General features: G+C 57.9%; 1 protein-coding gene across 1 annotated transcript; it reads right to left on the bottom strand.

Annotated features, from left to right (window-relative positions):
• Positions 1–767: 767 nt before the first annotated feature.
• On the bottom strand, positions 768–26,937 carry NAPA (NSF attachment protein alpha). The gene is made up of 11 exons (XM_032613595.1): positions 26,678–26,937; positions 15,889–15,968; positions 12,777–12,893; positions 7,380–7,426; positions 5,832–5,909; positions 5,582–5,637; positions 5,410–5,494; positions 4,463–4,567; positions 3,192–3,260; positions 2,704–2,754; positions 768–1,529 (listed from the first exon to the last, which is right to left on the bottom strand). The coding sequence occupies exons 1-11, from the start codon at positions 26,773–26,775 to the stop codon at positions 1,428–1,430; spliced, it is 888 nt and encodes a 295-aa protein (XP_032469486.1). The 5' UTR covers positions 26,776–26,937; the 3' UTR covers positions 768–1,427.

Below are 26,937 nucleotides of genomic sequence, written 5' to 3'. Positions count from 1 at the left end.
GCAGCAGTTCTCAGAGGAGCTTGCCCTGGTTTCCCTGGCAGCACCTCCTCTGCAGCCCCTGTTCACTTCCTGACGTCATGCCACATACTATGACACTGAGTCTGCAACTGGGCACTGACCCTCCTCCAGCTGTTCCCCTACTCCAAAGTGGGGAGCGCCCAGCCCAGCCCAGTGCCGGGTGGAAGCACAGGCACATCAGACTGTCCACCTGACAGGCAGGCCCACGTGCTGGAGTGTGGAGGAGGTGGCTGATTCTTGCCCTCCTTTCCTGGGCAAAGGGCTCCTGCTGTTTCCTCTCCCACTCACCATACCCGCTCGGTCCTCCTTGTACTCTGCCCGCCAAAGCCGCTCCCTCCCCCCACTTCAACAGATGGAACAGTGCCACTGGGGCTTTCAGCCCTCCCTGCAGGGAAATATGGACGTGGGGTGTGAGGCTGGAAGACTTGGTGGGCCTCCTCCAACCCTTCTTATCACCGGTGATGCATCCATCCTCCCGCCAGCTCTGGGGGAGGGGCACTGGCACCCATCATCCCAGCTGAGGAAACGAAGGACCAGAAAGCCCAGAGCTCAAAGATCCCAAGCCCATGGCTCCCAAACCCACCAGCCCTGGGCCTCCCTTCTCTAGGCTTTGACCCAGCCCATCCTCCTGGTTAAGCCTGCCCTCTTCTTTCCCAGGAAGCACACCCAGAGCCCACGGTGGGAGGGCCAGGGAGAGGGGACACAGGCCCTGAAGGGTGAGGAGGGAGCAGAGGTGAGGAGGAAGAGACTCATGCACAAGTGTTGTCTTTTATTTCCTTCCTCAGGCAGCTGCAGCTTCCCACCAACACCTCGAAGCGCAGGGTGGAGATGGAGGGGTGGGCATGGGGATGACCCTCGGAGCTCCAGGGCCTGGGACTACCCTGAGAGGTGAGGGCTGCAGGAGGCTGGGAGGCTCCCGTGCTGGGTGGGGGAGGAGCCCACCCCCAGCAGTGACAGCAAATCACGGTGGCTACGTGGGCTCAGAGCTCGGCTGGGGGACAAAGGTGGAGAGACAGACACCAACCTCACGACTCAGCTGGTTGGGAGATGGGGGGCCAGATGCTGACCCTGACCCCTGGCAGCACCCACAGCAAATAGGTCTGCATCAATGATTCTGCGTGTCGGGGGGGAGAAGGGTACCTCCGGGGGCTTAAATAAAGGGGCAGGGGGCAAGGGATGCGGCGGGAACAGAGTATGACCGTCTGGCCAGCGGGCCTAGCCTCAAGGGCCCCCGAAGCAGTGCGGAGCCTGCGCTGTGGCTTGCGAGACTCCTTGGTGGGGAGGAGGGAAGGTCTCACAGCCAACGTCTCAGGTCCCACCTCTCTGGGCTCTTCGCGATCCTCACTGGAGGGCCAGGCTGGGGGAGAGCGGACAGGGCAGGGAGATGGGTGCCAGGGGGCCAGGCGGGCCTAGCGCAGGTCCTCCTCGTCGCCCTGGATCGTCTTCTTGATGCGCAGCAGCATGGTGGTGAGCCACTGGTCCAGCCGGGAGATGGCGTCGTACTCCTTCACCTGTGTGCGCCGGGGGGCCGCTGTCAGGAGGGGCGGCCCACCCCGCGCCTGGCCTCGGCTCCCGCCCTGTCACCAATCCTAGCCCACGGTCTCTGTTCCCAAGAGCCTCCAGCCATGTCCCTGTCAGCCTCAGTCCCTGAGGAGGAGCAAGGGGAGGCATGGGCCCCGACCCAAGCCGGGGCGGCTCCCTTCTGTGTCTTTACTGGCCTGGGCGTGAGGCTTCCCTTGGGGGGAAGAAAGATTTTATGGCTGAAAAAAAAAAGTCCAGTTTTCTTGTTTTATGGATGGGAAATTGAGGCCTGGAGACATGACGAAGCGGCGGGATGGACCTGATGAGTTTCGTCTCTGTCATCATTCAGAGGCCTACGATTGGTGATGGGCACCCAGGGAGAGACATGCTTGACAGATACAGTCTGGAGAACCTAATGTGGGCCTAAGCTGGATGTAACTGAGTTCCAGAAAGCTCAGAACAGGGTAAGGAAAGGGAGGAACATCTCCATGGGGCGGTTCTATCGGGAAAGCTGCCGGAAAGGGGGACCCTCCCAATGCTGCCTCTCCAGCACCCTTTGCTCCTCCTCCCTCCTGCTGTCGGGGAGGGGAGAGGGAATGATGCGACTCATTCCCTCCCTCCTTGCACATCCAGGACCACCCGAAGTGCCCGATGTGAGACAGCCTCAACTGCTCACCCAGGGGGACTCTGAGTGGTGCAAAGACCTTGGCCTTCAGGAGCATACAGATACGGGCTCCAACCCCAGCTCTGGCCCCGAGAGGCCTCAGTGCCATCATCTCTAAAAAGGGGAGAACACTCCCCGCACCTCTTGGAGCTACTTGTGAGGATTCTGCAGCGACTGGAGAAAGGAGTTCATGGCCAGGCGCTGGGACTGGAGATAAAAACGGGTGAAATTGGGCTTCCCTGGTGGCGCAGTGGTTGAGAGTCCACCTGCCGATGCTAGGGGACACGGGTTCGTACCCCGGTCCGGGAAGATCCCACATGCCGCGGAGCGGCTGGGCCCGTGAGCCATGGCCACTGAGCCTGCTATCTGGAGCCTGTGCTCCGCAACGGGAGAGGCCACAACAGTGAGAGGCCCGCGTACGGCAAAAAAAAAAAAAAAAAAAAGTGTGAAATTCATGGGACCACATCTGACAAGGGCAGCCACCCCTGCCAGCCACTCACCGCCTCGGTGTAGCTGTCCACGTTCTGTTCCTCGTGGGCGTCTAACAATTTCTGCAAGAGAACGGCAGGCGGGGCTCAGGGGCCCAGGCTGGCCTGAGGCCTGACCTGGATGAGATTCACACACACACTATCTGGGTGAGTGAAAGTCGGGGGGACTCCCATGCTGACAGGAAGGAAGGGGCTGTGTTTCAGCCCTGCCCTCCGCATCACTAACACAGAACATCACGTGTGCACGCGTGCCCGTGTGCGTGTGAGATCCCACAGCCTCCCAGCTCTGCCCCCAGCTCCATCGTTGACTGAATCTTACTTGTCTCATCCAGAAACTGGTGACCCAAATGGCAGACGAGAGGGAAACAAAAGACCCTTGAAAAGTACTGTACAAATCTCGGTGATCGTGCTAACCAGAGCCAAGCCTCCAGACTCCCATCCACACGCCCTGCTCCAAGCGCAGATGCAGGAAAGCGGTGGCCTGAGCCCCTGGCACTCACTTTCATCAGCTTGCACTCCCGGGAGTCGGAGAACGCAGGGAATAGCTCCTCATACTTCTGGACAGCGAGCTGAGTGTCGGCGAGGGTGGAGGGGAGGTCGAAGGGGACAAGTTAATAAAGAAGGGCCCTCGGAGCAGCTGGCCCGGCAGCCGAGGGGATCAGGGGCCGCTCTGGCCCCGAGTCAGCTGTCTGCGCCACCCCCCAGCCTCCAGTGACCCTGGGCTCTGTGCTTGGTGGCAGCTTCACGGAGCTGAGCTCAGTGCAAGGCTGGCTGCAGAGACAGCTGCAGGGGACGGGGGGGTGGGGGACGGGGGGCGGCGGGGGCCTGAGGGAGGGAGGAGGGTTCCCCAGGCCCGTGCTCAGTGCCTCTCCTGCACCCGATCCACCCAGGGTAGGGGCAATGGCAACAACTGCCTGGTACTGCCTCGTAACAGCACGTCCTATGTGTCGGGCCTGACGCCGGGCACTTCTCACGTTTAACCCTCACGAGGACCCGGGGAGGGTCAAACGATGGTGACCCTATTTTGAAAGTAGAAAACAGATCCAGAGACGGTAGTGACCTGCTCAGGGCACAGGGGACGTGTTGGGGATCTGAACTGGCCTGACCCCAAAGCCCAAGCTCTCACCTGCCCTGCCGGATGCCGGCAAAGGGAACAAGGGTGGGGCTCAGACACACCATGTGGCTTGAGGATGGGGCAGCTGGAGACGCCAAGAAATCCCAGACGCCAGGAGAACCCAGCTCCTCTCCCTGGCCATTCTCCAACCCCTCACCCAGCCCGGACCCCTCTCTTGCTAAGAAGCCCTGAGAACAAGCGCATCTGGCATTTAGGCTCTGGTTCAAATCATGACACTGGGAGTCAGAAAGATCTGGAATCCTGGGGCTGCAGTTTACTAGCCATGTGCTTTGAACAAGGGACTCTGGTTTCAGCCTCAGTGTCTTCAGCTGTAAAATGGGGCGACCATGGTATCAACCTCATGGGGTGCGGTAAGGACTCAAAAAGTGCTCCCACAAAAGAAAAAGCCTGGCACTGAGCAAGTCGGGAGTTGGAAACTCAAAGGCTACAGGGACTGAGCGAGTAAAATCAGGGATAGAAACAAGCATTTCCTGCTCAAAGGCCGAATGCCAGGGGCCAGACGTGAGTGAGGGGCTTACCCTCCGAAGGGGTTAAGAGGTGACTTGGCCTAGTGACAGACACTGTGTTCCAAGGGCAGTCACCCTGTGTGTGTGGGGGTGGGGCAAGCTCTGGGTGGGCCCCTGGGCCTGGGCTCACCTTGGCGTTGAGCATGTCGATGCAGAAGTGGCAGAGAGCCGCCTTGAAGAAGTAGTCCTTGGCGCTGTACTTGAGCAGCGGGCTGTCCATGGCATTTGTCCCCACCTGCAGGTACGAGGAGGCGGGCAGCCAGAGGGCCAGGGTCACTGCCAGGCACTTGGGGGCCAGCTGGGAAGTGGGTTTGTTCCCCAGTGGGGCCCTGTTAACCCAGGACCCCGAGGGCAGGGAGAAGAGAGACCAGCCCTGGGGAAGTCAGCAACCGGTCTGTGAGTGACCGAGGACCAGGGCATGATGGGGAGTGGGGGTGTGGCCACAGGGCTGAGGCCAGGTGTCCGTGGGCTTCCCAAGACACCCGTGATGGTGGAGGGAGAGGCGGCCCTGCTGTCAGGCCCGACAGGAGGCTGGCACATCGGTGGGCAGAGGGGTGGCAGGCTGCGGGAACATGAGAGGCGGCGCCCGCCCCGCTCTCCTCCGAGGCCAGCTGCCTGCCTTTCTCCTGGCCAGGCTGAGCCCACCAGGGCGGTCGGGCCCCCCCCACCCCAGCCCTCCCCGCCCAGCAGAGGGGAGCCTGCATACCCAGGGGACACCCCCTCGCAGGCCCCTTCTAGCAGGCTCCTCAGCTGCCTCTGGCTACCCCGGGCCTCGCAATTCTTCCCACCCTCTCCCTGACTCTGGTTCTTCAGAGTTGGCCTCACTCTGGGGCCGCCTGGGAAGCGCCCTGTGAGGAGTGTGGGAAGGGCCCGTCTAGGAAGAGGGCGGTGACACCGCATGGGGTCGTGGGTGGAGAGAGTGTTCAGCCAGGCAGAGCACAGGGTGAGGGCGTGGGGATGACCAAGGGAAGTGCAGAGAATGCGGGGGGGAGGGCAGGGCACTGGAGAGGATGAGAGACAGGACGAGGGGCACTGGCAGGCAGGATGGGGCGCCATGCCCGCCCCGCCTGCCCCCACCTGTTCGTAGATGTCAATGGCCTTCTGATACTGCTCCAGCTGCGCCGCGTAACCAGCCACCTTCAGCAGACACTTGTTGGCAGAGCTGAATGGGGCAGAGAGAGGGGAGGGAGGTCGGTGGTAGCAGGGTCTGGGGCCCTCACCGAGGGGCTGGGGCGGGCAGGAGGGGTACCTGTTGGACTCCTCGCCTTTGTAGTAGTCTGCAGACTGCTCATAGTGGGCGATGGCCTGGGGAGACACAGGCGGTGGGGGGAGGGCGAGGGGCCAATGCAGCCTTCATCACCTTTGGGCGCAATATGGCCTGGGACTCACCGGAGCCCTTTACCCAGGCTCTGCCGGTGCCCCATGCTCCTGTCCTGGTCTCAGAGGACTGGCCTAGGCAGCCCTCCCCGGCCACTGGCCTGGCCCCACCTGCCACTGACCTTCTCGATGTCCACCAGCTCCGTCTCATAGATCTCAGCGATGGAGATGTGGTGCTTGGCCGCGATGGTGAACCGGCCCTGGGTGAGACGTGGGAAGGAGCCCTCAGGACGAAGGGCATCCTGAGTGCCCCGTCCCAGCTCAACCACACCCCTCCGGGTCCCCGAAGCTGGATCCTCAGCCCTCAGCCGCCCCTGGGAGGGGAGGTGTGCAGAAGAAGGTCCCAAGAGACAGAGGGGCACGGGGCTTAAAAGGGAGGCTCTAGCATGAGCGGTCTGGGTCCGAGTGCTGCCCTGACTGGGTGACAGTGGGCATGTCCCTCCACATCCAGTCTCCATGGGGACACAGGCAGATGGAGCAACACCGAGGTAACGTTTGCACAGGGACTTGCCAGAAGCTCTGGCCCAAGGAGGCATGTGACAGATGGTCCAGAGAGGCGGAAGGACCAACCCAGAGCCACCTGGTACAGGCTCCCCGCTGCCTAAGAGACAGCCTCCCTCCCAGCCTCCCTGTCCCGTGTGGCCACACAGCCCTTCTCACAGGTCAACCCCTGCTCCAGCTTCCCCTGCAGGCACCCAGGGCTTTCCCCAAGGATGCCTTCCAGCTCCCAGAGGGGCTGAGCACCTCCTACCTGCCTCGACCCGGTGGGGGTCCAGATGCCTGGCCCGCCACTCACACACGAGCCTGGTCCATGGCTACCTCCTTGCTGAGGGCAGCAGGAAGGGGCAAGGCCCTGGGCTCAGCCAGGACTAGTTTTGGGTCTCAGCGACTCCTGCTGGTAGGTGTGGGGCCCTGAGCGAGTCACGTCTCTTGTCTGGGACCCTCTTTCCTGACTGTCAAACGGGATGACAACAGTGCCCACCTCACGGGGCTGCTGTAGGGGAGACTAAACCACCCAGCTCAGAGCATCTGCTTCAATACATGGCAGCTGCTACCACTGCTATAACGACACTACTACAGCACGGCCCTGGACCCGGCAGGAGGCAGGGCCCACGCTCCTGCCCAAGGGAGGGGTCTGACAAAGGTAGAGTGCGAAGGGGCAAAAAGTGGAGTTGACAGGAGCCAGGGCCTGGCTTTGGTCCACTGTCCTGGCTCCCTGGCCTCAGGCCAGCAGCCGCCTCTCTGGACCTCATCTGTCGATGGGGATGCTCCCTGGGGCAGGGCAGGGGCTGAGCTGACTCTGGGCCCTGCCTACCCTCCCCAAATCAAATGGGACGCTGGCGGTGGGTGTCTGGGTAAAGGGAAACGCACCGGATACGCGAGGACCCCAACAGCAGTGACGTCTACGAGTGAGGACAACGACGGCCTGTGGGGGGCCAGAGGCAGGACCTGGGGAGGGGCCGCCAGCCCCTGTGACGTGCTGGGAGCTGCCACCAGGAGCCAGGCTGGTGAGGAGCTGCGTGAGGACCCAGCCAGCCCAGCCCGGCTCCGGTGACATCCCTCACCCTGCCAGTCTCCCGCCTGCTCTCAGGGCCGGAGGAGGAGAGGGGAAGCTGGGGCAATATGGTAGGACTTGGAATGGGGTGGACAGGACACGCAGTGACCCTTACCATGTCTGTGTATATCTCAATTGCTCTCATCAAGCAGTTAATGGCCTCTGGGGAGAGAAAAAGGAAGGCAGGGAGGAGAAATGAGAAGGTGAAGTCATTTCAGCAGAGGCCGAGGAGAGGAGGAAGGTGCAGGGCTGCACTGGGAGAGGCCAGGGCTACGCACCTGAGCAGGGAGGGAAGGTGAGGGGATCCCCGAGATGCAGGAAACCTGGTCAGGCTAATTTATTCTGCTGTGACTTGCCGGGCACATGCTTCCAGGGGAGCCCTGCTGATACAGCTGCCCTCTCCCTCGGGCCAACATGACGCCACCACCTTCCCAGCAACCCCTGGGACAGGGCATAGCCAGCTGGTGGCCAGACTCCCATGGGTGTTTTGGGCCAGACCTGCCAAGGCCCTGCCCTTGAGGATGAGCTGCCGGCAGAGGCGGCAAAGGCTGACATCGGAGGAACGGCCAGGTCCCGCCTGGGCTCTGCCACCCTTTCACGGTGGGACCCTGAACCAGCTGCATCCCCTGGCCTCCGTCTGCGGCAGGAGGCGGCTGGGTGCTGTGATGCTGAGGCCCCTGCGGTTGGGGTCTCCACTATCCTGCCCACATCCCAGCCTGCAGCAGAGCCCTCTGCACCCTTCTCCGCCTGGCACTGCTGCCTGCTGGCTCCTCAAGCCACAGGTTTCACCGACAAAACACACACACTGGGGTGGCACCTGGGAGGAAGAATTGGGGTACCTTTGTTGTACCACCTTTTGCAAGTTTTTAAATTTGGGAAAGGCATTTTTTTTTTTTGACAAGTTATTTGGAGGATAGAGAGAAGCATGAGTGGGTGGCATTTTCTAGCAGATAGAGATGAGCTCTCGGGTGGATTTTTTTTTAACACCGTTTTAATGCATCTCAGGAGGAAAGGGTGTTGGGGGAGATGGAGGGAGACGGACAGAGAACCTGGACAGACCACAGCAGGTGGGCTCTGAGCTGGGGCAAGGTTGAAAATTCACCCCACAGTCCAGCATTTGTAAGCCCCCTGGTCTGCCGCTGGGGTCTCCAAAGTCAGCAGGGCCCACTGGGCTGAGATGCTGCAAAGAAATTGCAGGCCCAGTGTCTGCTCTCAAGGGGCTAATGGTCTCATCACGCAGGGAGACATGTGAACAGAGGCTCTTAGGCCCAGACCTGTGGCTGGCCCTTCAGGGAGTCCACAAGCGCCCTCCCCAAATTTACAGCCCACAAGGGGGTGTCTGTGAGCACTACTCTGGGGGAGGGAGGATTGGTAGGTCGGGTCCAATTCTGAGAGCCCCCTCGGGACCCCTAAAATATTCAGAGAGCGTACACCACTGGGTCAAGGTTCTGAGGCTGATGGGGGAAGCCTGAGGCAGCAGGGAAGAGAGAAAGAAAGCAAAAAGGGGCAGAGAAGGAGAAAAGGGAGAGAACACCACAAACAAATACAGCCTGAAGCAGTGTTACTTTAAAACACACACACAGATTTTGTGACAGAGCATTTCTGGAAGTAACTGACGAGCTGGCAACCCAGTGGTAAGGAGGATAAAGAACCAGGGGTAGGGCTACAATGCGTGAGCTGTGCACACCCCACCCTGCTCCATTCTCCACCCAGGGGGGCGGATACGCCCAGCAGGTCCCCCCTGCAAGCGACTCACAGGATCCCTCTCCTGGAACGATGGGACGCACAAGCGGGCACCTACGGGCAGAGTGGCAAAGGTTGCCCGGGTGAGGTTAGCAGCCCTGGCGGGGGAGGCCGGAAGCTCCCCTGGCAGGACAGGCTCCCCTGCAACGGCCGCCCCGGGCCTGCTGGCACTGGCCTGGAGTGTCGTCAGCAAGACGGCCCTTGCGGTAGCAGTAGGGGAAGAAGGCTTACCCGCAGGCAGCAGCATGGATTCACAAGGTTGAGTCCCCTCGCTCCAGGACAGCTGTCTCTGAAAGCAGCAGGCTGCCAGCTGCCACCCCAGCCAGAGCACTAGCGGATTACCTGCTAACATACTGGCTAAACCAGCTTATCTCCGGTCACCAGGACCCCGGGGGCGAACAGCCCGCGCACCCCGGCACACCTGCCCCCGACCAGCCACCTGCAGAAACCAGGAGCCAGAAAGGGGCTCTGGGAATGATCCAGCCCCAGAAGGTGGGCAGGGAGGGCTGAGGCCCAGAGAGGGGAAGGTGCTGGCTTAGGGAGACAGGTCTCCTCAGTACAAGGGGGCAAATCGCAGAACCCCAAGAAGAAGTGGAATGGGTAGAAGGAAGACGCCACGTGTCTGGTACACAGCAGGTACCCAGTGAGGCTGGCAGTGAGGTTGGGGGAGCACATGGGGGAGGGCAAGTGGGGGTCTGGCCACTGCCCTGCCCTGGGTGCACGTGTGCGCACACACGCACCCCTGGGCCCAGCTATCAGGCGGGCAGGGTAAGAGGCCTCCCTGGCCTGAGTCTACCCATAGCAGCCGGCAGTGGCTGAGAACCAATGACAGCTGTGGTCATCACCTCCCCCCTCTGCCCTCAGCCACCAAGGAGGCAGCAGGCCATCCTCGGCCCACACTCAGGGCAGACTCGCAGAGGGAGAGCGGTGACAGGCGCCTAATCGCTTCCTTCCACCCTGGCAGTCCCAGGCACAGGCTCAGCTGCCTGTCGGTGGTGGGGAGGGGGGCGTTTCCAGGACTCCTGTACGAAGTGCTGACACAGGGCGAGGCCTCTGAGGCAGGTGAGGCAAGCAGCGAGGCCCCAGGGAGCTGGCCACCTGCCTGGGGAAACAGGGCAGTGATCCACATGGGCCCTCTGGCTCTGCTTCACACGGCAAGCGGCCAGGGGTGGAGGCAGGGGGTGTCCAGGCCAGGCTCCCATCTGATGGGAGCCGAGGGCTGCCCCTTACTGGATGTTTATCACACGCAAGGGGCTGTGCTGGGCACGTCTGTGCTTTATCTCACATGTGGTCTCTGCTTTACCAGACCAGGAAATGGAGACTCAAAAGATTAGGTGTCTCCCCGAGGTCACAGGGGAGCAGGCTCCCCCGGCCCTCAGAGACCACAGTGAGCCCCACCCTCCTTGACTGGGGTGGGCAGTTGAGATGCAGTGGTGCGGGGATGCTGCTGCTCCAACACCGCTCCCGGCTCAGCACCAAGAAGCTGGAGCTCCAGACGGCACCGCTCCGGGCTTTGCCCACACTAGGCTCTCCCCTGTGCCACAGTGCCTCCTGTTCCCTGAGAGCCACCGCCAGTACCAAATCCACCCCTTCCCACCCTCAGCATCCAGGGCAGAGAACCAGGCTTGCTGATCTGATCCCTAGAGAAACCAAGTTGGCCTCTGAGCCCCAAGATGGGCACGTCACCACACCTAACCACTGCTGCCTTCCCACCGACGCCTCAGCCACTCTCCACGCTTCCAGAGGCTAGGCACCGGGCCACACCCCAGACCCGGGCCCTAGCACCCCCCCCACACACCCTGCAGAGCATCGCTGCTAGCTGAAAAGGCTCAGGTCAAAAGCTGGGGAAGGACGCGACATCACGGTGCCAGGTGGGGCCTGTCCCCCGGAAGCACCGGGGCTTGTTTGAAGAGCAAGTGGCGCTGTGCACATGCCACGAAGCCTGGCCTCAGCTCCCGCCCCAGACATCAGTCCTTCCAGTCACTCTGGAGCAGCAGCTGAACGTCACAGATGCTAGGGCAGCATCTGCAGGTCGACCAGTTTCCCAGAGAGAAGGCAGGCTGGAGGTGGGGGCCCTCTGCAGGGGACGCACAGACTTCCCTGGGTGATTTGAGCTGAAAACAAACCCAAGGTCACCCTGGGTCATCATCACATCACCACATGGCCTGCTGTGGCCCAGCGCTGCCAGCCAGGTGCACTTAGCTTTGTGCAGAGCGACGACGGCCCACCCAGTCACAAGGCCTCCCCTTGGTGCTTGCTGAGCCTGAGCTCACACGTGTGAGACACCCGGCTACACAGGAACCACCCGTCAAGTCTGGGAACAGAGAACAGCTACTTGGTCCACACAGACGTCAAATCCTCCACTGGGAACTAGATGTCCCGATGGCGATAACGAATCCACCACCAATTCCCCAGTGCTGGTGTGTGAACCAGTGCTCACAGATCCTTGGAGAGACCCCCGGGCACTGGTGACAACTGCCCTCTCTTGGGAAGGATAGGCCTTTATCCCAAGGTGATGCATCTCCTTTCTTTTAAAAAAATTAATATTCATATATTTCCCATTCTCTTATGAGTGAATAGTGATAGTAGATGGTCATTTAAAAAAATGAGATTGTTGGGCTTCCCTGGTGGTGCAGTGGTTGAGAGTCCACCTGCCGATGCAGAGGATACGGGTTCGTGCCCCGGTCCGGGAAGATCCCACGTGCCGCGGAGCGGCTGGGCCTGTGAGCCACGGCCGCTGAGCCTGCGTGTCCGGAGCCTGTGCTCCGCAACGGGAGAGGCCACAGCAGTGAGAGGCCCATGTACCGCAAAAAAAAAAAAAAATGAGCTTGTTGAAATTAAAAGTTGGCAACCGATGTCTGGCACCATGATTAAAAAATAAAATTCCGGGGAGACGCAAGCGGGAAATAAATAAATAAATAAAAATAAAATAAAATTCCGGGCTTCCCTGGTGGCACAGTGGTTGAGAGTCCGCCTGCCGATGCAGGGGACACAGGTTCATGCCCCGGTCTGGGAAGATCCCACATGCCGTGGAGCGGCTGGGCCCGTGAGCCATGGCCGCTGAGCCTGTGTGTCTGGAGCCTGTGCTCCGCAACGGGAGAGGCCACAACACTGAAAGGCCCGCGTACCACAAAAAAAATAAATAAAATTCCAGCTCCACGAAATCCAGAAGTCTGGTACCCACTGGGTTGCGCTTCTACTTAAAAATGAGCCCGGGGGACAAAAATGGTTTCCTCACAGTGAGTCAGTCCCAAACTGGGCTTCTGTCCCCAGCACGCTCTCATTTTAAGGAACTTATTCTCTGCAGCTACATCTCGGATCGGTTCTCTCTGACCCCATCCCCACCCCCCAGGGGGTAGGGAAGCCAGGTTAGGATAATTTCCGCTCCTTTTTCGGCAGCAACTCCTACCTGGCTGGTCTCTGAACCCCCTCCCACCCCCTCTCGCATGTTAATTCTGACAACAGAACAGACTTTCCTCTCTCCTTGGCATGCGGTGGGTCTGAAATGTAACTCCCACTCCCAAATGCTCCCAGGCTCCAGGAGGGGAGGGGAGCGATCAGCTGCAGGCACAGAGCAGAAGGGGAGGCGGAGGCTTGGAGCGCGATGCCAACGCCAGCCGGAAGGGAGCCAATTCTGAAGTTAGAGCGCCAGCGCCTCCAGGCCAGCCTATTGCCTACTATCTTGGGTCGGAAACCTGAGGCCTCCTCTGGGTTGGGGCTCAGCTGGCGCTCTGGGCTGCCAGCTCCAGCAGCCCACAGAGGCCCTCACCTTGGGGGTCGGCTTTCTTGAACGCGTTGCCGGCGTCCACAAAGCAGGTGGCCGCGTCGTGCTTGCTCTGGAGCTGCAGGTGCAGCTGGGCTGCCTGGCAGAAGGCGTTTCCGGCAGCTGGAACAGAAAAAGGGGATCCCCGTCTTAGGGGGGGCTCCACGCTTTAGGTTGCTCTGACAGGGCCCGGAGAGGTGGTCGAGCTCTCCAGGGGCAGACAGAGTCCCCGAGAGAGGAAGAGCCTGGTCGGGGTGAGCTGAGGTGCAGGCCTAGACCTCGGGCCTCCTGACCCCAGAGCTGCTGCCCGCACCCCCGGCCCAGGGGAGCCTGGAAACAGCATCCCAGGCAGAGTGCCGGCTGAACCGTGGGATGGGGCTGCTCGGGGGTGCTGGGGAAGAGAGTGGCAATCAGGATACAGCTACCCCAGACCCCCCACTGCCTCTCCCCTTCCAAGACTGACTTCTCCCCGCACGGCCCCCAGCCCTTTCAATCTAACTCCCCAGCTCCCCTGCCTCTGTCCACATGCCAGTCCCTCGTCCAGAGTCGCGGCAGGTTGAGTGGCAAGGAGGCCTCACGATGTCCACTCCCCCAGGGGCTTCACGTCCAGAAAGGGAAACAGGACGGAGATGCCACGAACTTGAGAGCATGGGGACCAATGCCCATGGGTGCAGGGAGGCGGAGACCACACCTGAAGCCCAGGCTGTCCTGTACTCAGCTGCGAACTGCCACCTTCCAGGCGCCCCAAGCCATCCTGTTCCCACGTCTCCGGCTCCTAACCTATCTGACTTGTGGGAGACAGCGGGACCCCTCCTCCTCAAGGGTTAGGGGCTGTGCTAACTGGGAGCTCCAATGGCCAATGCCAGCTCAGTCCTGAGGCCCCTGCCTTTCGTCCTCCTCCAGCTGAGTCCGAATCACAGAATTCCTGAGCTGGAAGAGGACAAGAGGGCCTGGCCCCCATCCTGTACCTATAGAGCAGGAAGCTAGACAAAGCCACCCAGGTTTTCACTATGCATGATTTCTTTCTTGTTTTTAAGGGTTCCAAACTTGAGTGCAGAATTTCCAGAGAAGTAGTATCATTGGGGGAAAAGTTAAAAATAAAAAAAAGGCCTAAGACTTTTGTTTGAACATTTGGGGGAAGGAGGGAGGTGACAAATTTTAGGAGAGAAGCACCATCTATGCGAGTGAAAAAGAAATATTCTTTCTCTAATGGTATTGTTACCTTAGGAGCATATAAAAATACACATAGGATCTGGCTCTAGGCATAATACATGCTATGAAAGCTTAGGAAAAAGCTCTTCTAATTTTCAGGACACCAAAAATATTCTCAGAAAACGACAGTCCATTCTGCCCTGTGCCTCCACACCCCGCCTTCACAGCCCCATCCCAGGTTTCGTTTCCTTTGTATTCGGAAAGTTCCTCCCTGGGTTTCAACACTGTCTTTGCTTGATATTCTTGATCCAATCTTGCTGATGTCTGAAGCCATGTTATGAAGTCAGCCCCCAAAGGGCTCGAGCGCTGGCTTTTTGAACCTCTCTTCCAGGCCTGCAGGTAGCTCCCAAACAGATCTTTGGCCCCTTGGACCTCCAGGAGCTCCTCCTTGGACTTTCCTGGCGGTCCAGTGGTTAAGACTCTGAGCTTCCACTGCAGGGGGCACAGGTTCAATCCCTGGTCTGGGAACTGAGATCCCGCATACCGCACCGAGCAGCCAAAAGATTAAAAAAAGAGCCCCTCCCTGCCCACCCACCTCTCCTTGGCGGACGCCGCCCAAGCTCCAGCCTTGCCAGGGTCTGACCATACCCCTCCTGGCCAAGTCAGAAGGGCCACTCCGCCCACCGACACAGCCTGTGAGAGTCTCAGGAGGCACGTGACCTGGGATGCCCTCTTCCGGGAAGAGGCCCTTCCAGTATACTATGATACTGTCTGTGTGTGTGTGTCTTGCCCCAACTGGAGTGAGAGCACACAGATGGCTGGGGACCTTGTAAGTGCTCCTGAAGTCTGCCAGTCTGTTGACTGGAGTCCTCTAAGGGCTTCCCCTCCCACTCTAGAGGGAGGGGTGCTGCTAATAGGAGTGGGAAATGGAGCTCGCAGCTGCCACCGTGCTGGGCTGACTGCTCTGCGTGGGGACGACTGATCTCAATGAACCCACATGACAGCCCCGCAGGGTCAGGACCGTTCCTCTCCCTGTTGCCGTGCTAAGGAGGAAACAGTTTTGGAGAGGCCAGGTAACCTCCCTGGGGTCACGTGGCCAGCCTGAGCTGTGACACAGATCCAAGTCACTCTGGCTCCAAAGGTCAGGAAGCCACATGGGGCAGGTTAAGCCCTCCAGCTCCAGAGTCAGAGTTCTGGTTTCTGAATTCTGCTTCAGTCACTCACTAGTCGTGGCGTGTTGGGCAAAGGGCTGGGCCAAGCCTCAGTTTCCAAATCCGTGAAATGGGGATGTTAATGGTACTGACGCTCATGGTGTTGCTGTGATGATTCGGTTAAATAATGCAAGCTTGGTGCTTAGGCGAGTACTCAATAAATGCAGCCATGATTAATGTTATTACTGGAACCACCTCAGTGATCCCCAGCCCAGAATTCAGACTCTGATGGAAGTATTAGGGAACTGCTTCCACAGAAACCTGAGATTCTTTCTTTCTTTTTTTTTAGTAGAAGTATAGGTGATTTACAATATTGTGTTAGTTTCAGGTGTACAGCACAGTGATTCAATTTTACATATATATCTATTCTTTTTTCCGATTCTTTTCCATTATAGGTTATTACAAGATATTGAATACAGTTCCCTGTGCTATATAGTAGGTCCTTGTTGGAAACCTGAAATTCTGAATTTAAGGAAAAACCCCTCAAAGAGCTCATAATCTACATGGGTCTACCTGAATTCAATAATCTATTTAGCCTTATCCTCTAAGTTCTCATTCCAAGGCCCTGTGACCCAAGTTGTAAAATAACCCAGTGGGCTCGGAATGACCAGATGGCAGGCCAGCGGGTTTGTAAAGCTGGAGATGGCGTTGGTGGGGGAACTGCAAGGCTGAGGCCTCAGCCAGGCCTCTGGGACTGGAAGCTGAGGGGAACGAGGAGAAAGAGCCATGGAGGCGCTCTAGCAGGGATCACATACCACTCCAGTTTTTGGCCATCTTGAACATGTTTGCTGCTCTGGCGTAGATTTCACATGCTTCCTCTATTTTGGACGAGCCTCTGGGAAAAGGGAAAGGAAAAACAGGTAAGAGAAAGATCTAATCTGGTATCAAAGAGAAAGCAAGCCAGGACTTCCCTGGGGGTCTGGCAGTTCACTAAGACTGAGCTTCCAATACAGGGGGCACTGGTTTGATCCCTGGTCAGGGAACTAAGATCCCACATGCTGCCCAGTGAGGCCCCCCCAAAAAAGGAAAAAGCAAGCCTTCTGCCCCAGCGACAGTGGAGATGTGTCCTTACATTGCCCGCTGGATGGTGGCCCCAGCCCCAGCATGTCCCCGTGAAGCCAGCTTCCCAAGTCCAGCTACAGCTCAGGCCTCTGCCCGGGCTCAAGGGAGATGGAGCTGGTGGCCCCCAGCCCCCACGCAAAGGCTGGCTAGGCCCTCGTTGGGCAGGTCTGGGCTGGACCCCTCATTGTGTGTGTGGGGGCCCTTCCCAACCACCCCAGGAGCCCTGCCTCTGACAGTCTCCTCCACTTCCTGCTCAGATGCTCGGTGCTGACCACTGGATCCCAGGCTCTCTGCAAATCCCTTTTCCCCACGAGACTGCAAAGCATTCCGGGGAAGAGGTCCATCCTTGGACACCTTGTCCTTTCCTCAATGCCCTAACCCTGTCCCTTGCACACTGCAGCTGTCCAACGAAGACGTCTCAACCCTAAAAGCGTGTTGCTGCCAATTCATGACTAGGCAGCTATATAATGATACAGACATATGAAGAAATACTGTTTTTAAATATGTACACCGAAAGTTCCCATTTGTGTTAAAACAAAACAGAAAAAGAGGGTGAGAACAGAAACATACATGTAAACATAGAAGATTTCTGGAAAAATACACACACAAAAAATAGTTAAGAGTATTCTTCTCTAAGGTGGGGTCTGTAGGACTGGGTGCCAGGTGTGGGAGACAGACTCATATCCCTCGTTAGGACTGTCTGGATTTTAAAATCGTCTGCATATTTCCTATTCGAGAAAAAAAATATGTATATATTTTAAATATTAGCATTTACATTGGGTTCTGTGATCCAGCAATGAATTACATTCCTAGCAATTTATCCTAAGAAACTAAGCAGAGGGACTTCCCTGGTGGCGCAGTAGTTAAGAATCCGCCTGCCAATGCAGGGGACACAGGTTCGAGCCCTGGTCCGGGAAGATCCCACATGCCGTGGAGCAACTAAGCCCGTGCGCCACAACTACTGAGCCTGCACACCTAGAGCCTGTGCTCTGCAACAAAGAGAAGCCCACGCGCAGCAACGAAGACCCAACGCGGCCAAAAATAAAAATATATAAATAAACTAAAAGAAGAAAAAAAGAAGGAAAGAAAAAACAAAGAAACTAAGCAGAGAAGCTACAAGGATGTTCAGCACAAGATTATTTTAAATGGCAAAATAATGGGAATTCCCTGGTGGTCCAGTGGTTAGGACTCGGCGCTTTCACTGCCGGGGCCCAGGTTCAACCCAGGTTGGGGAACTAAGATCCCGCAAGCTGTGAGGCTGCCCACCGGCCACCGCCCCCCCACAAAAAAAAATAAAGCCACACAAATAAATCATCTTCACTGTCCTAGCCCTCAGCCCTGTGTCAACCGGCCCTGGAACCTTGCCGACACCAGCCACAGAGGGTGAGGGCCTCCGACATAATTCTGGACGCAGTATGGGAAGCACCCCTGCCCTCTGCACTGCTGGTGAGGTAGGGCCAGCGTGCCCACGCTTTGGATGCACATCAGATGTTTGTTATAATAATCAAACCAGAGCCCCGGAGCCACCCTCCCTGGAGATCTCACTTGGCGGGTCTGGGTGGGGCCTGCAATCAAGATTGGTAACAATGGCCTCAGATGATTCGGATGATCAGGCGAGTCTGGGAGGGAAAAAGCTGACCTAGACTGACCTCTTGGGAAGCAGCCACCAGTGACTTGTCCCATGTCAGGTAACATCGGAAGGCAATACCCCAGGGCGGGCTGGCAGGGTGGCTGGGACCTGGAATCCTGGCTTCCTGAATCCAAATCGCAGCAGGTAAGCTGCTTTAGATGAAAAGTCTCCCCTCTGCCTTCTGGGGCTGTGCTGACACTGCACCCACCCTCTGCTGTCCCCGGAAAGCAGTCCTGAGGGATGTGGTGACACACACCTCCCACACTCCACCCTGCTGGGTTCCCCCATCTTCCCACCACAGCTGCACAAGACGCCTTGGGCCTGGGGCCCCTGTTTGGAGTGAACCACTCCCGGCCCTGGAGAGGTGAGGAACTTCCACAAGTTTTGGGCAGAAGAGATTTCAGAAGGGTCCCTGGGGGCCAGGCTACAAAACCCCCTGGGGGATCTTCTCTGGAAGGAGTCAGGTGCACTCACAGGCCGAACCACAGATCTGCCCACCCCATGGATCCCCTAGCGCATCCTTCCCTTCCTTGTGGGTGCAATTAAACCCTCTCCAGACCCAGACATTCTCTGAAAAAGCTCAGGTTCCCGGAGGAGCAGAAATGGCCCGTCCCACCACGGAGAGGCCCAAAGCCCGGTGATAACAATGAGCAGAGTCAGCCTCAGCTGGCTTGTCAGACTCAGAACACAAGGCCTGTCAGCTGCTGGGCTGAAATTCTATGATCCCAGACTAAGCTGGGCCAACCCCGTGCTGGCTCACTGATTCTAACTGCGGGTGGAAAAGCCAGAGGGATTAACATCTGCTCAGGCCTCCAGGCCTGCCTTCTCCTTCCCCTCAAAGCTTGGGTCCTGGCCACTCCCATGACCAGGCGACGACAGGAGAATCTCTGGAGCTCCAGCCTCTTGCTTTAGAGACGGAAGTGGAGTCATCAAAGGGGAAAGTAATATGGCTCGGGTCCCTGGCAAATCCTGAAGGAGAAACCATTCACATAGCCATTTATTCAATTGGGGAGCAAATATCTGAGCATTTATTATGTGCCAGGCACTGCAGGTAACAGTAGCAAACAAAGGAGAAGGGCCTGACCCTCAGTGAACAGGACATCAGCAAGACAACTGCAGAGGGACCGGGGGACGAGGGGCTTCTCTGAATGGGCAGGTCAGGGCAAGCTGCTGTGACTATGTGAGATTTAAGCTTAGTCCCCAGAGATGACGAAGGAGCCATCCATGTGAAGCGGGAAGCACATTCTAGGCAGCAGTCACAGCACGTGCAAAGGCCCTGAGGCAGAAACAAACTTGGCCAGTTCAAGGAAGAGAAGGGGACCAGGATGGCTATGGTCCAGGGAGTGGCAGGCATTGAGGCTGGAGAGGTGGACGGGGGACCCCATGCTGGAAACAAGGACAAGGGTTTAGGCCCTATAATAAGGAGCGTTCTGCAAGGAAAGAATGGGCAGAAGGAAGAAGAGCCCAGTTACTCTGCTTTTCCAAGCTGTCTCTGCATGTGATAAACCTGCATTGTTTACTACAGGATTTCTCTCCTTGGTCAGGTCACTTCAGGTCACTTATCTAAGAGTGGCCTCCCCAACAAAACCCACAAACTCGCTGAGGGAAAGAAACCAGGCCTCCCTCGGACCCCTGCACAAGGGCCAGAGGGGCTAGCTGGCCCTGCATCTTCTGAAGAGCCCAGGTGGCAGCGCCTGTGACAGCTGACTGTCCCTCCCCCCACCGATCCCCCCAAGCTGCCTGGCTCCGTCCTTCCCATCACACAGCTCCGAGCCACACTGGGAATAGAGGGAACTGGTTTGGGCCAGGCTGGTGCAGGGCTGTCTATAATTACCCCACTCAGCTTTGCTTTCTCCCCTCCACAAGGCGGAGGAAGCAGTCTCAGGTCTCCCAGGCACAGCCACCATCCTCCAGCGGCTGCCATATGGAGGGAAGGGTGCGGTGCCAGGCATGCACAGATAGCCCGCTGGGACCCGGGCCAGGGGGTCCGCAGGGCAGAGTCTCAGCCTCCCTCCTTCCTTTCTCCATCCCCTGGGCACTTCCCGGCTCCCAGAAACAAGCCACCCACCCAACCTGCAGTCTCCTGAGGGCCTCAGAAGGCAAGGCAGGTGGAGTAACTCCCATGTTAGGTCCCCGACACTCCCTGTCCTTCTGCGGCGCCCTCTGAGGGCAACCTGCCCTCAGCCCCCTCCTCGGCCTGAAGGCCCCCGGGAAGAATGGACCCAAGGGCCGGTCCGGCCCCAACCTCCTCTCCTTTGCTGTGCATCCTCACGACTCATTACAGTGTTCTGCCAGGTGCCACCTGAAGCAGCACAGACGACCTCACAGTCACCCTCTAGGTATGACCCTGGCTTACAGAGGAGGAAGCTGGGGCTCACAGTGGCGAAGGGGCTGGCCCACGCCGATGCTGCCGGGAAGCGGCAGGGCCGGGGAACCTGCCCTGCCTCTTGCTCACCCTGTGATCCAGGAAGCTTCCTTCCCTGTGTCCGAGAGTCTTCTGTAAAAGGAGGGGGCGCACAAGCTCCCTGCCTGCTCCAGCCTCTCCTGTCGATTAAACAGCCAGCGCTGCTCAGGTTTCCCTCATCTGAGGAGTAAATGCTGCTCTCAGCTGGAGCCAGCCTGAGCAGCCTCGAGGCCCCGAGGGTGTCATTAAGCCAGCTCCCCGCTGAGCCCTACCCCACCTCACGGAGTGGCAGGCTGAAGGTACATCAGAAAACAGAGAGGCCCCTGGCACCGGGAGCAGCGGCCCCCCCAGCCTCGCCCCTCTGCCGACTGCACCGGGGCTGGCAGAGCCAGAGCCGCGGGGTCTCTGGGCATCTCTCGGCCTCTCCTCCTACATCGCCCACGAGCGCTAAGCCCCTTGCTGCCCCTCTGGCTCTGCGGTGCATCGAGCTCCCGTAGGGCCCCAGGAACGACAGAAGAATCCAGTATTACACACTAACTGCCCAGCTCTGAAATGCCTGGACGGGCAATGGGGAGAGAGAGAATGCACTTGGGGGCCGAGAGACCTGGGCTGAGGTCAGCCTTGGGCACTTTGCTAGCTGTGTGGCCTTGGGCTAGTGATCCCTGAGCCTTGGTTTCTTTATCTGTAACACAGAGACAATGAGCCTGACCTGGGAGGCGTCTCGTGAGGACGAGAAGGCGCAGTACCTGGCACACAGCACAGTGAGGCCCGGAGCAGGCGCTCAAACAGCTGCTATTATATGAAGGAGGAGAAGTACACCCCAAGGGCTGCCGGCCACCCAGCAATGGGAATTCTAGAGTCACTTGGGGTAGGTGGAAAAATCGAGGACCACAGTCAGGCAGGCCTGGACTCCGGTGCTGGCTCGTGGTGCCCCAGCCTCTGCTTCCTCAGCTGTAAGTGGGGATAAGACACCACAGCCGGCAGGCCTGCTGGAGGCACAAGGAACACCCCCTGCCCCCGCAGGCAGCAGCCCGGAGAGCGCCTGCCACACAGCAGGTGCTCAGCCAACGAGAGCATCACTCGCATCAGGCTGGCGGAGAGAGCAGGTTCTGGAAATGTTCTCCTTTCGCATCGCAGTGTGGGCTTCATCGCCTTACCTCCAGATTAGCTAAGTGGCGCCCCTTCCCTGGCTTCCAGAGCCGGGGGCCTCCCACCTACCCCACCCACTGAACACCACACTGATGGGGCTGGTTCCCGGGCCACCACCCTCCTGCCCGTGAGCTCAGAGGCAGCGGCCACGCCTCCCACACGGCCCAGCAGGCCTTCCCATGGTTCTTATACGGATGCCCTCTGCAACCCGACAGGATTCCTTCATCCCAGCCGGAGGGCCCAATGGTGCCTATTCTTAAAAGATGTTTTGGAAAGACCCTTGCCTCTCAGTAGCCCCACTCCAAACAGGAGTGTCGAAACCTGTGTGAGCAGACAGCAGGGTCCCATCCATCAAGAGAGGTAGAACCCTCAGACTGCAGGGAAATGACAGCCGGCTTCCCTGGAAGCCTTGTGTCCCCTCAGGAAAGCCTCCACTCTGAGCCCGGGCAGGAGAGGCTGAGTTTGAAGTTGTGGATCTAGGCAGCTGGCAGGGGACAGCGAGTCACCTCAGTGCCCAGCTCACCGGCACCCCGGGGTCCTGTGTGCTCTGCAGGTGGAGGGTGGTCTGGAAGCCGGCACTCCTCAGCCAAGGGCCCAGGGGGGTCCTGGATGGGGGACACCTACCCGGAGGACCTTGGCCACAATCTCTGCCTCAGGAAAGCCAGCCTCCGGGCTCCCAGGGGTTGCTGGTGCCCAAGAGCGGTTCAAGCAGGAACTGTGTCAACATTTGATCTGCAGGCTGCTGTTTGTGCACAGAAAGCACCCCGTTATCTCTAGTTCTCCAGCGCCTTGGGCTCAACTTCCAATCACAATACACAATACTAATACTGTTGATAATAGTAAGCACTTAATAAGCACTCACCAGGGTCAGGCACCATGCTCCCAGCGCTTCACATGCATAACCTCATTCTCTCCTTAGGACAATCCTACGAAGTAGGTATTACTATGATCTTCAGTTCAAAGAAGAAGAAACTTAGCTAAACACACTGGTATCTGAGTGGAAAGAAGTTTTTATTTTGGATTTGGGGGAAGGGGTCACGGGGAGATGTCAGGGACGAGAAAAAGCACCGGGAACAGAACCACTGTTTGGAATCTGCGCAATCCCGAAGGGGTACAGCAAGAAGTCTGGATCCCTCGGGAGACAGGCAGCAGGAAGGAAGAAAAAGCGCATCTTGCATCTCCCCTCTCCTTTTCCACAACTGCATCGTCTTTGGGAAATCGCCACCTTTCTGCTTCCAGAGCAGAAGTCTGGGCTGCTCTCCCATCTCCTGAGCCCTGGCTGGGGAGCTGAGGAGGGGAGGGAAGGTACAGAAGCAGCTTAGATCTGTGAGCCGGCTGGTACAGCCTCCCTCCCAGGCTGCTGGTGCACCAAAGCCCCCTAGTGTCTGGCAGCCCAGAAACAACGAAGAGCAAAGAAGGCCTTAACAGCCAAGGTGACGGGGCTGCCCTCCTTGGCCCTTTTGACATGAGCAGAGACCTCTCAGTTTGGGCTGCTGTCATCGCTGAGGTTCCTGAAAGGGGAAGGAGGAGCAAGAGGGACAAGCTGAGCCCCAACACTCCCCGCTCCAGTCCTCGGAAGCCACAGCGGGTTGTGAAACGCTGAACCCCAGCAACCCCAGCTCCAGAGGGAAGGTGTCAGGAGTGGTTCCCGCCCATGAGGCAAGTCCTCTCGGGCTGGCCCCTCCGGCAGACAGGCTCTGGTCAGGCGGGTCTCGGTCTCCGTCTGCATCCCTGTCCTGTGCGCTAGCCTTGCACCATGGCAACCGCTCTTGGAGTTGAAGGGTCTGGGATGAATACACCTGCTCTTTCTTTCAGATGTTTGGAGAAAACTGCCACGTGAGTGGGGAAGATGGGGGAATCAGAGGAAGGAAAGCTCCCTAAGACGCCTAGTTAGCCAACATCCTCCCTAAACGGAGTGCCCAGAAATGGGCCCGAGCATCAAGGACAAACTTCGTGTGGCAGCAAGAGGGCTTTGGGATCAGACAGGACAGTGTGTTAACGTGATCTCCCACTCACCAGAGGACTGGGCAAATATACCAATATCTCTAAGCCCCCATTTGTCCACCTCCACGGGGACGTTGTGAGGACTACATGTGAGGACGCAGGTAAAGCACCTGGCCCAGGCCGGACTCAGACTCAGAGTGAGCACTTAATAAACGTTATCAGCTATTATTACTGTCACTGTCTTCACTCTCCCCAACACCAGCTGCTGCAGTCCTTTCTACAAGGCAAATGCGAACCCTCCAGCACTGGCCCTACTATGGATTGAATGCTTGGGTCCCCCACCAAAATTCATGTGTTGAAACCTTAACCTCCAAGGTGATGGTATGAGGAGATGGGGCCTTTGTGAGGAGATTAGGTCATGAGGGTGGAGCCCTCATGATTGGGATTAGTGCCCTTATTAAAGAGACCCCAGAGAACTAGTTCACCCTTTCCACCGCCCTTTCCACAATGTGAGAACACAGTGAAACAATAGCTGTCTATGAGGAAGCAGGTCTTCATCAGACACCAAATCTGTCAGCACCAAAATCTTGAACTTCTCAGCCTCCAGAACCGTGAGAAATAAATTTCTGTTGGTTATCAGCCACCAAGCCTATGGTATTTTGTTACAGCAGCCTGAACAGGCTAAGACAGGCCCCCATTAAAATCCTCAATACTCTCCAACACCTCCTCAAATCCAAGCCCTTTGTCAGAAGACCCTCCAGGACTGGGCCTGGTTCTTGTTCAGTCTCACCCCCTTCTGCCCATTCTACCTTTATGGGCTAACACGGAAGCCCCTGCATTAAACCTTCATCTGGGCCTTGCTCAAACTGTATCCTTTGCCTGAAGCAGTGCTCCCCCGCCAGAGGGTACCCCTGGAACTCCTGTTCATCCTCCCAGATGGAGGTCTCTCCTCTGGGGAGCCATCCCTGTTCCCTTTAGATTTTGGTTCCCCATCATTTCGGGCAGAACCTCCCTTCACACTAGACCTCTGTTCACACAATTCCCTCTGCCTAGAACACCTTCCCCAGGCCCCACTCCCTTAGCATGACCTAGGGTTCCTTGGGGCCCAGCTCACACCTCACGAGAACCTTCCTTCAGCTCATGCAGCTTCCTCTCAGGTCAGGAACCTCCCACAGCTCATGCAGCTTCCTCTCAGGTCAGGAACCTCCCACAAACGACAGAATCTAGCCCTTAGTCACATTTGACAATTTTGCTTTACTAGTGTTTTAGCAAGCGTTCATCTTGCCTTCCCAACCAGGTGGCAGGTGTTTCAGGGTCTCACTCAGCTGCTCCCTCCAAGCACGGCCCAACAGTACACTAACCCCCAGTCCAAAGGGACCAGACACCAAAAGCCACCCAGGAAAACCATTACCGAAAACTGAGCTCTTAGCCCCACCCCAGAACACTGCACTTGAATTTCTCCCCTTGTGAAGGAAGCAGAAACACACATACCCTCTCCCCACTCTTAGCCTCCAAAATAAAACATTTCTCACCTAATCAATACAGGCCATCAGCCCCGGATGTTTCTCCACACCAGGCAATTCTCAGCCAGGTTACTCAAGTTCTTTCACTAAACATAAACCACCCTCAAATAACAACGAGCGGCTCCCATCTCCTTTCCTGGAAAGAACCCTCCCCCACTTCATTTCTTACCAACCTCCTAACACCATCTCTCCCAATCCCTGGTCCTCCCCGCAAGCCCCTTCCCCAGCCTTCTGGATGACTCTCCCAGCCTCACAGCCCTCCCCAACCTCTGCCTGTCTCTGCTGCCAGGCTCCATGAGGCCCCCTCCTCACAGTTCCTCCTAACTCACTACAAACTCACCCGGCCTACTGCAGCTCTCCTCCCAGGCCGATGAGCAACACAACCCTCCTCAGTCCTCCGCGGCCTTCTTCTCCCTCCACCCGGGGCCTCAAGCCCCCCCCCTCACCCTATTAAGTCTCCACGGCCCGGAGTTCTGTTCCCAACCTCTTTCATCTCCTCTCTCATTACACCGTTTCTCCCTGCTCTGACCCTCCCATCCCCACTTCTCCCATCAGACCCCTACCTTGATCCCCACCAGCCCTGTACAGGCTCCACACCTGTTTCCTTCCTGGAAGTAACACTAATGGTAGCTAGCACTCCCAGAGTGATAACCACATCCCAGGCTCAATTCTAAGCACTTTACTTGCATTCTTATTCTATACTAGTAACAAACCTGAGATAGATTTCACTAAGCTCCCCTGTAACAGGGAAATTAAAACAGCTTACCCAAGATCAGGAAATGGCAGATACCACTTCAAACCACGGCTTTTGACACTCCTAAGCCGCTAAAATTCCTCAAAGGATGGCCAGCCAAACAACTTTTACGAGCCAACGTGAACTTTATGTGAAATGTCTGCCGCGCTGCAGGTGTTGGTTCTGTCTCCCAGACCCCTTCAGCGGTATCCTGGGCACGCCACTCTCATCCTACTCACAATGCCCACCCAATCCTTACTCAAGGATCACACAGCAGGCCTTCGGCCCCTTTTGGTTTTCTCATCTCCCTCATCTCTCCCTTTTAACCCTCCAGTTCCTAAATCAAGCCTCACCCCACCTTAGTCTCCAGCCTCCCAGTCCAGGCTTCTTCAGAAGCCGTAACTCCATCACCCCAGGGGTTCCTCTGCTCAGATCTCAGGGTGTCAGGTCCCCTTACACTCAGCCGTGACCAAGGCCATACCCATCCCAGACACCTCACACATCTCAGACTTGGGCTCATCATCCCAGGATCACCTTAGCCCTGAGCCCTGAGCCTGCGTTCACACAAATCCACCGCCCCAGGCCTTGGAAAGGTGAAGCCCTCGGGCAGGGGTCCTCAGTCCCAGGAACCCAAGACGCTCGTCTGGGATCCTTCAAATAGGTTCTCCTAGAGCTCCAAAAGGCTTCTTAACCTGGTTGCCCTCCCAGGTTCCCTCAGTCCCGGCAGGCCAGGTCCCCTTCAAGGCCTGAGACCATACTCCCTCGGCCCAGGTTCTCCACCAGCCCCTTGGCCCATCTTCAACCTGGGTCCCCTTCCTGCCTCCAGATGGTGTCGCCTCGGCCTGGGTGTCCTCAGCCCAGGGCCCTTCTACCATCTGGGACAGACTCTCCTCAAACTATTCTGCCAATGCCACAACCCGGGCACCCTGGCCCTCGGCCGGTGTCACCTCTGCTGCCTTAGACCATGTCACGTAACCCCGCAAGCCGCCCCCACCCCGTCCTCTAGGTTCGAGCCCTTCGTCTCTATCGCCGCCCCAGTCTATGACTCCTCTGTCCTCTCAGTCTAGGTCCCGGCCGGACCCCTCGGCGCGGTTCTTACCCAAAGAGGCCCGAGAAGAAGGACTGTGAGTTCTTCACTTTGCGCTCCGCCTCGGCCAGCAGCGCCATCGCCTCCGCTTCCTTCCCGGAGTTGTCCATGGCGGCCGCAAAGGTACTAATCAAACCGCCCGACCCGGGCCCTCGGAGGACTCAGCTGCGGCCGGGCGGCGGTACACAGGTCAGGAGAGCTTAGCAGTCTGCGTTGACGTCGCACCGGCGCGCGCCTCAATGCGGCCCAGAACCACGTGATTCGCACTGGCC

The sequence above is a fragment of the Phocoena sinus genome, chromosome 19, assembly GCF_008692025.1.
Source record: "Phocoena sinus isolate mPhoSin1 chromosome 19, mPhoSin1.pri, whole genome shotgun sequence".
Lineage (NCBI taxonomy): Eukaryota > Metazoa > Chordata > Mammalia > Artiodactyla > Phocoenidae > Phocoena > Phocoena sinus.
The sequence above is the reverse complement of the archived record's forward strand: the minus strand, read 5'-3'. Positions and strand labels throughout refer to the sequence as shown.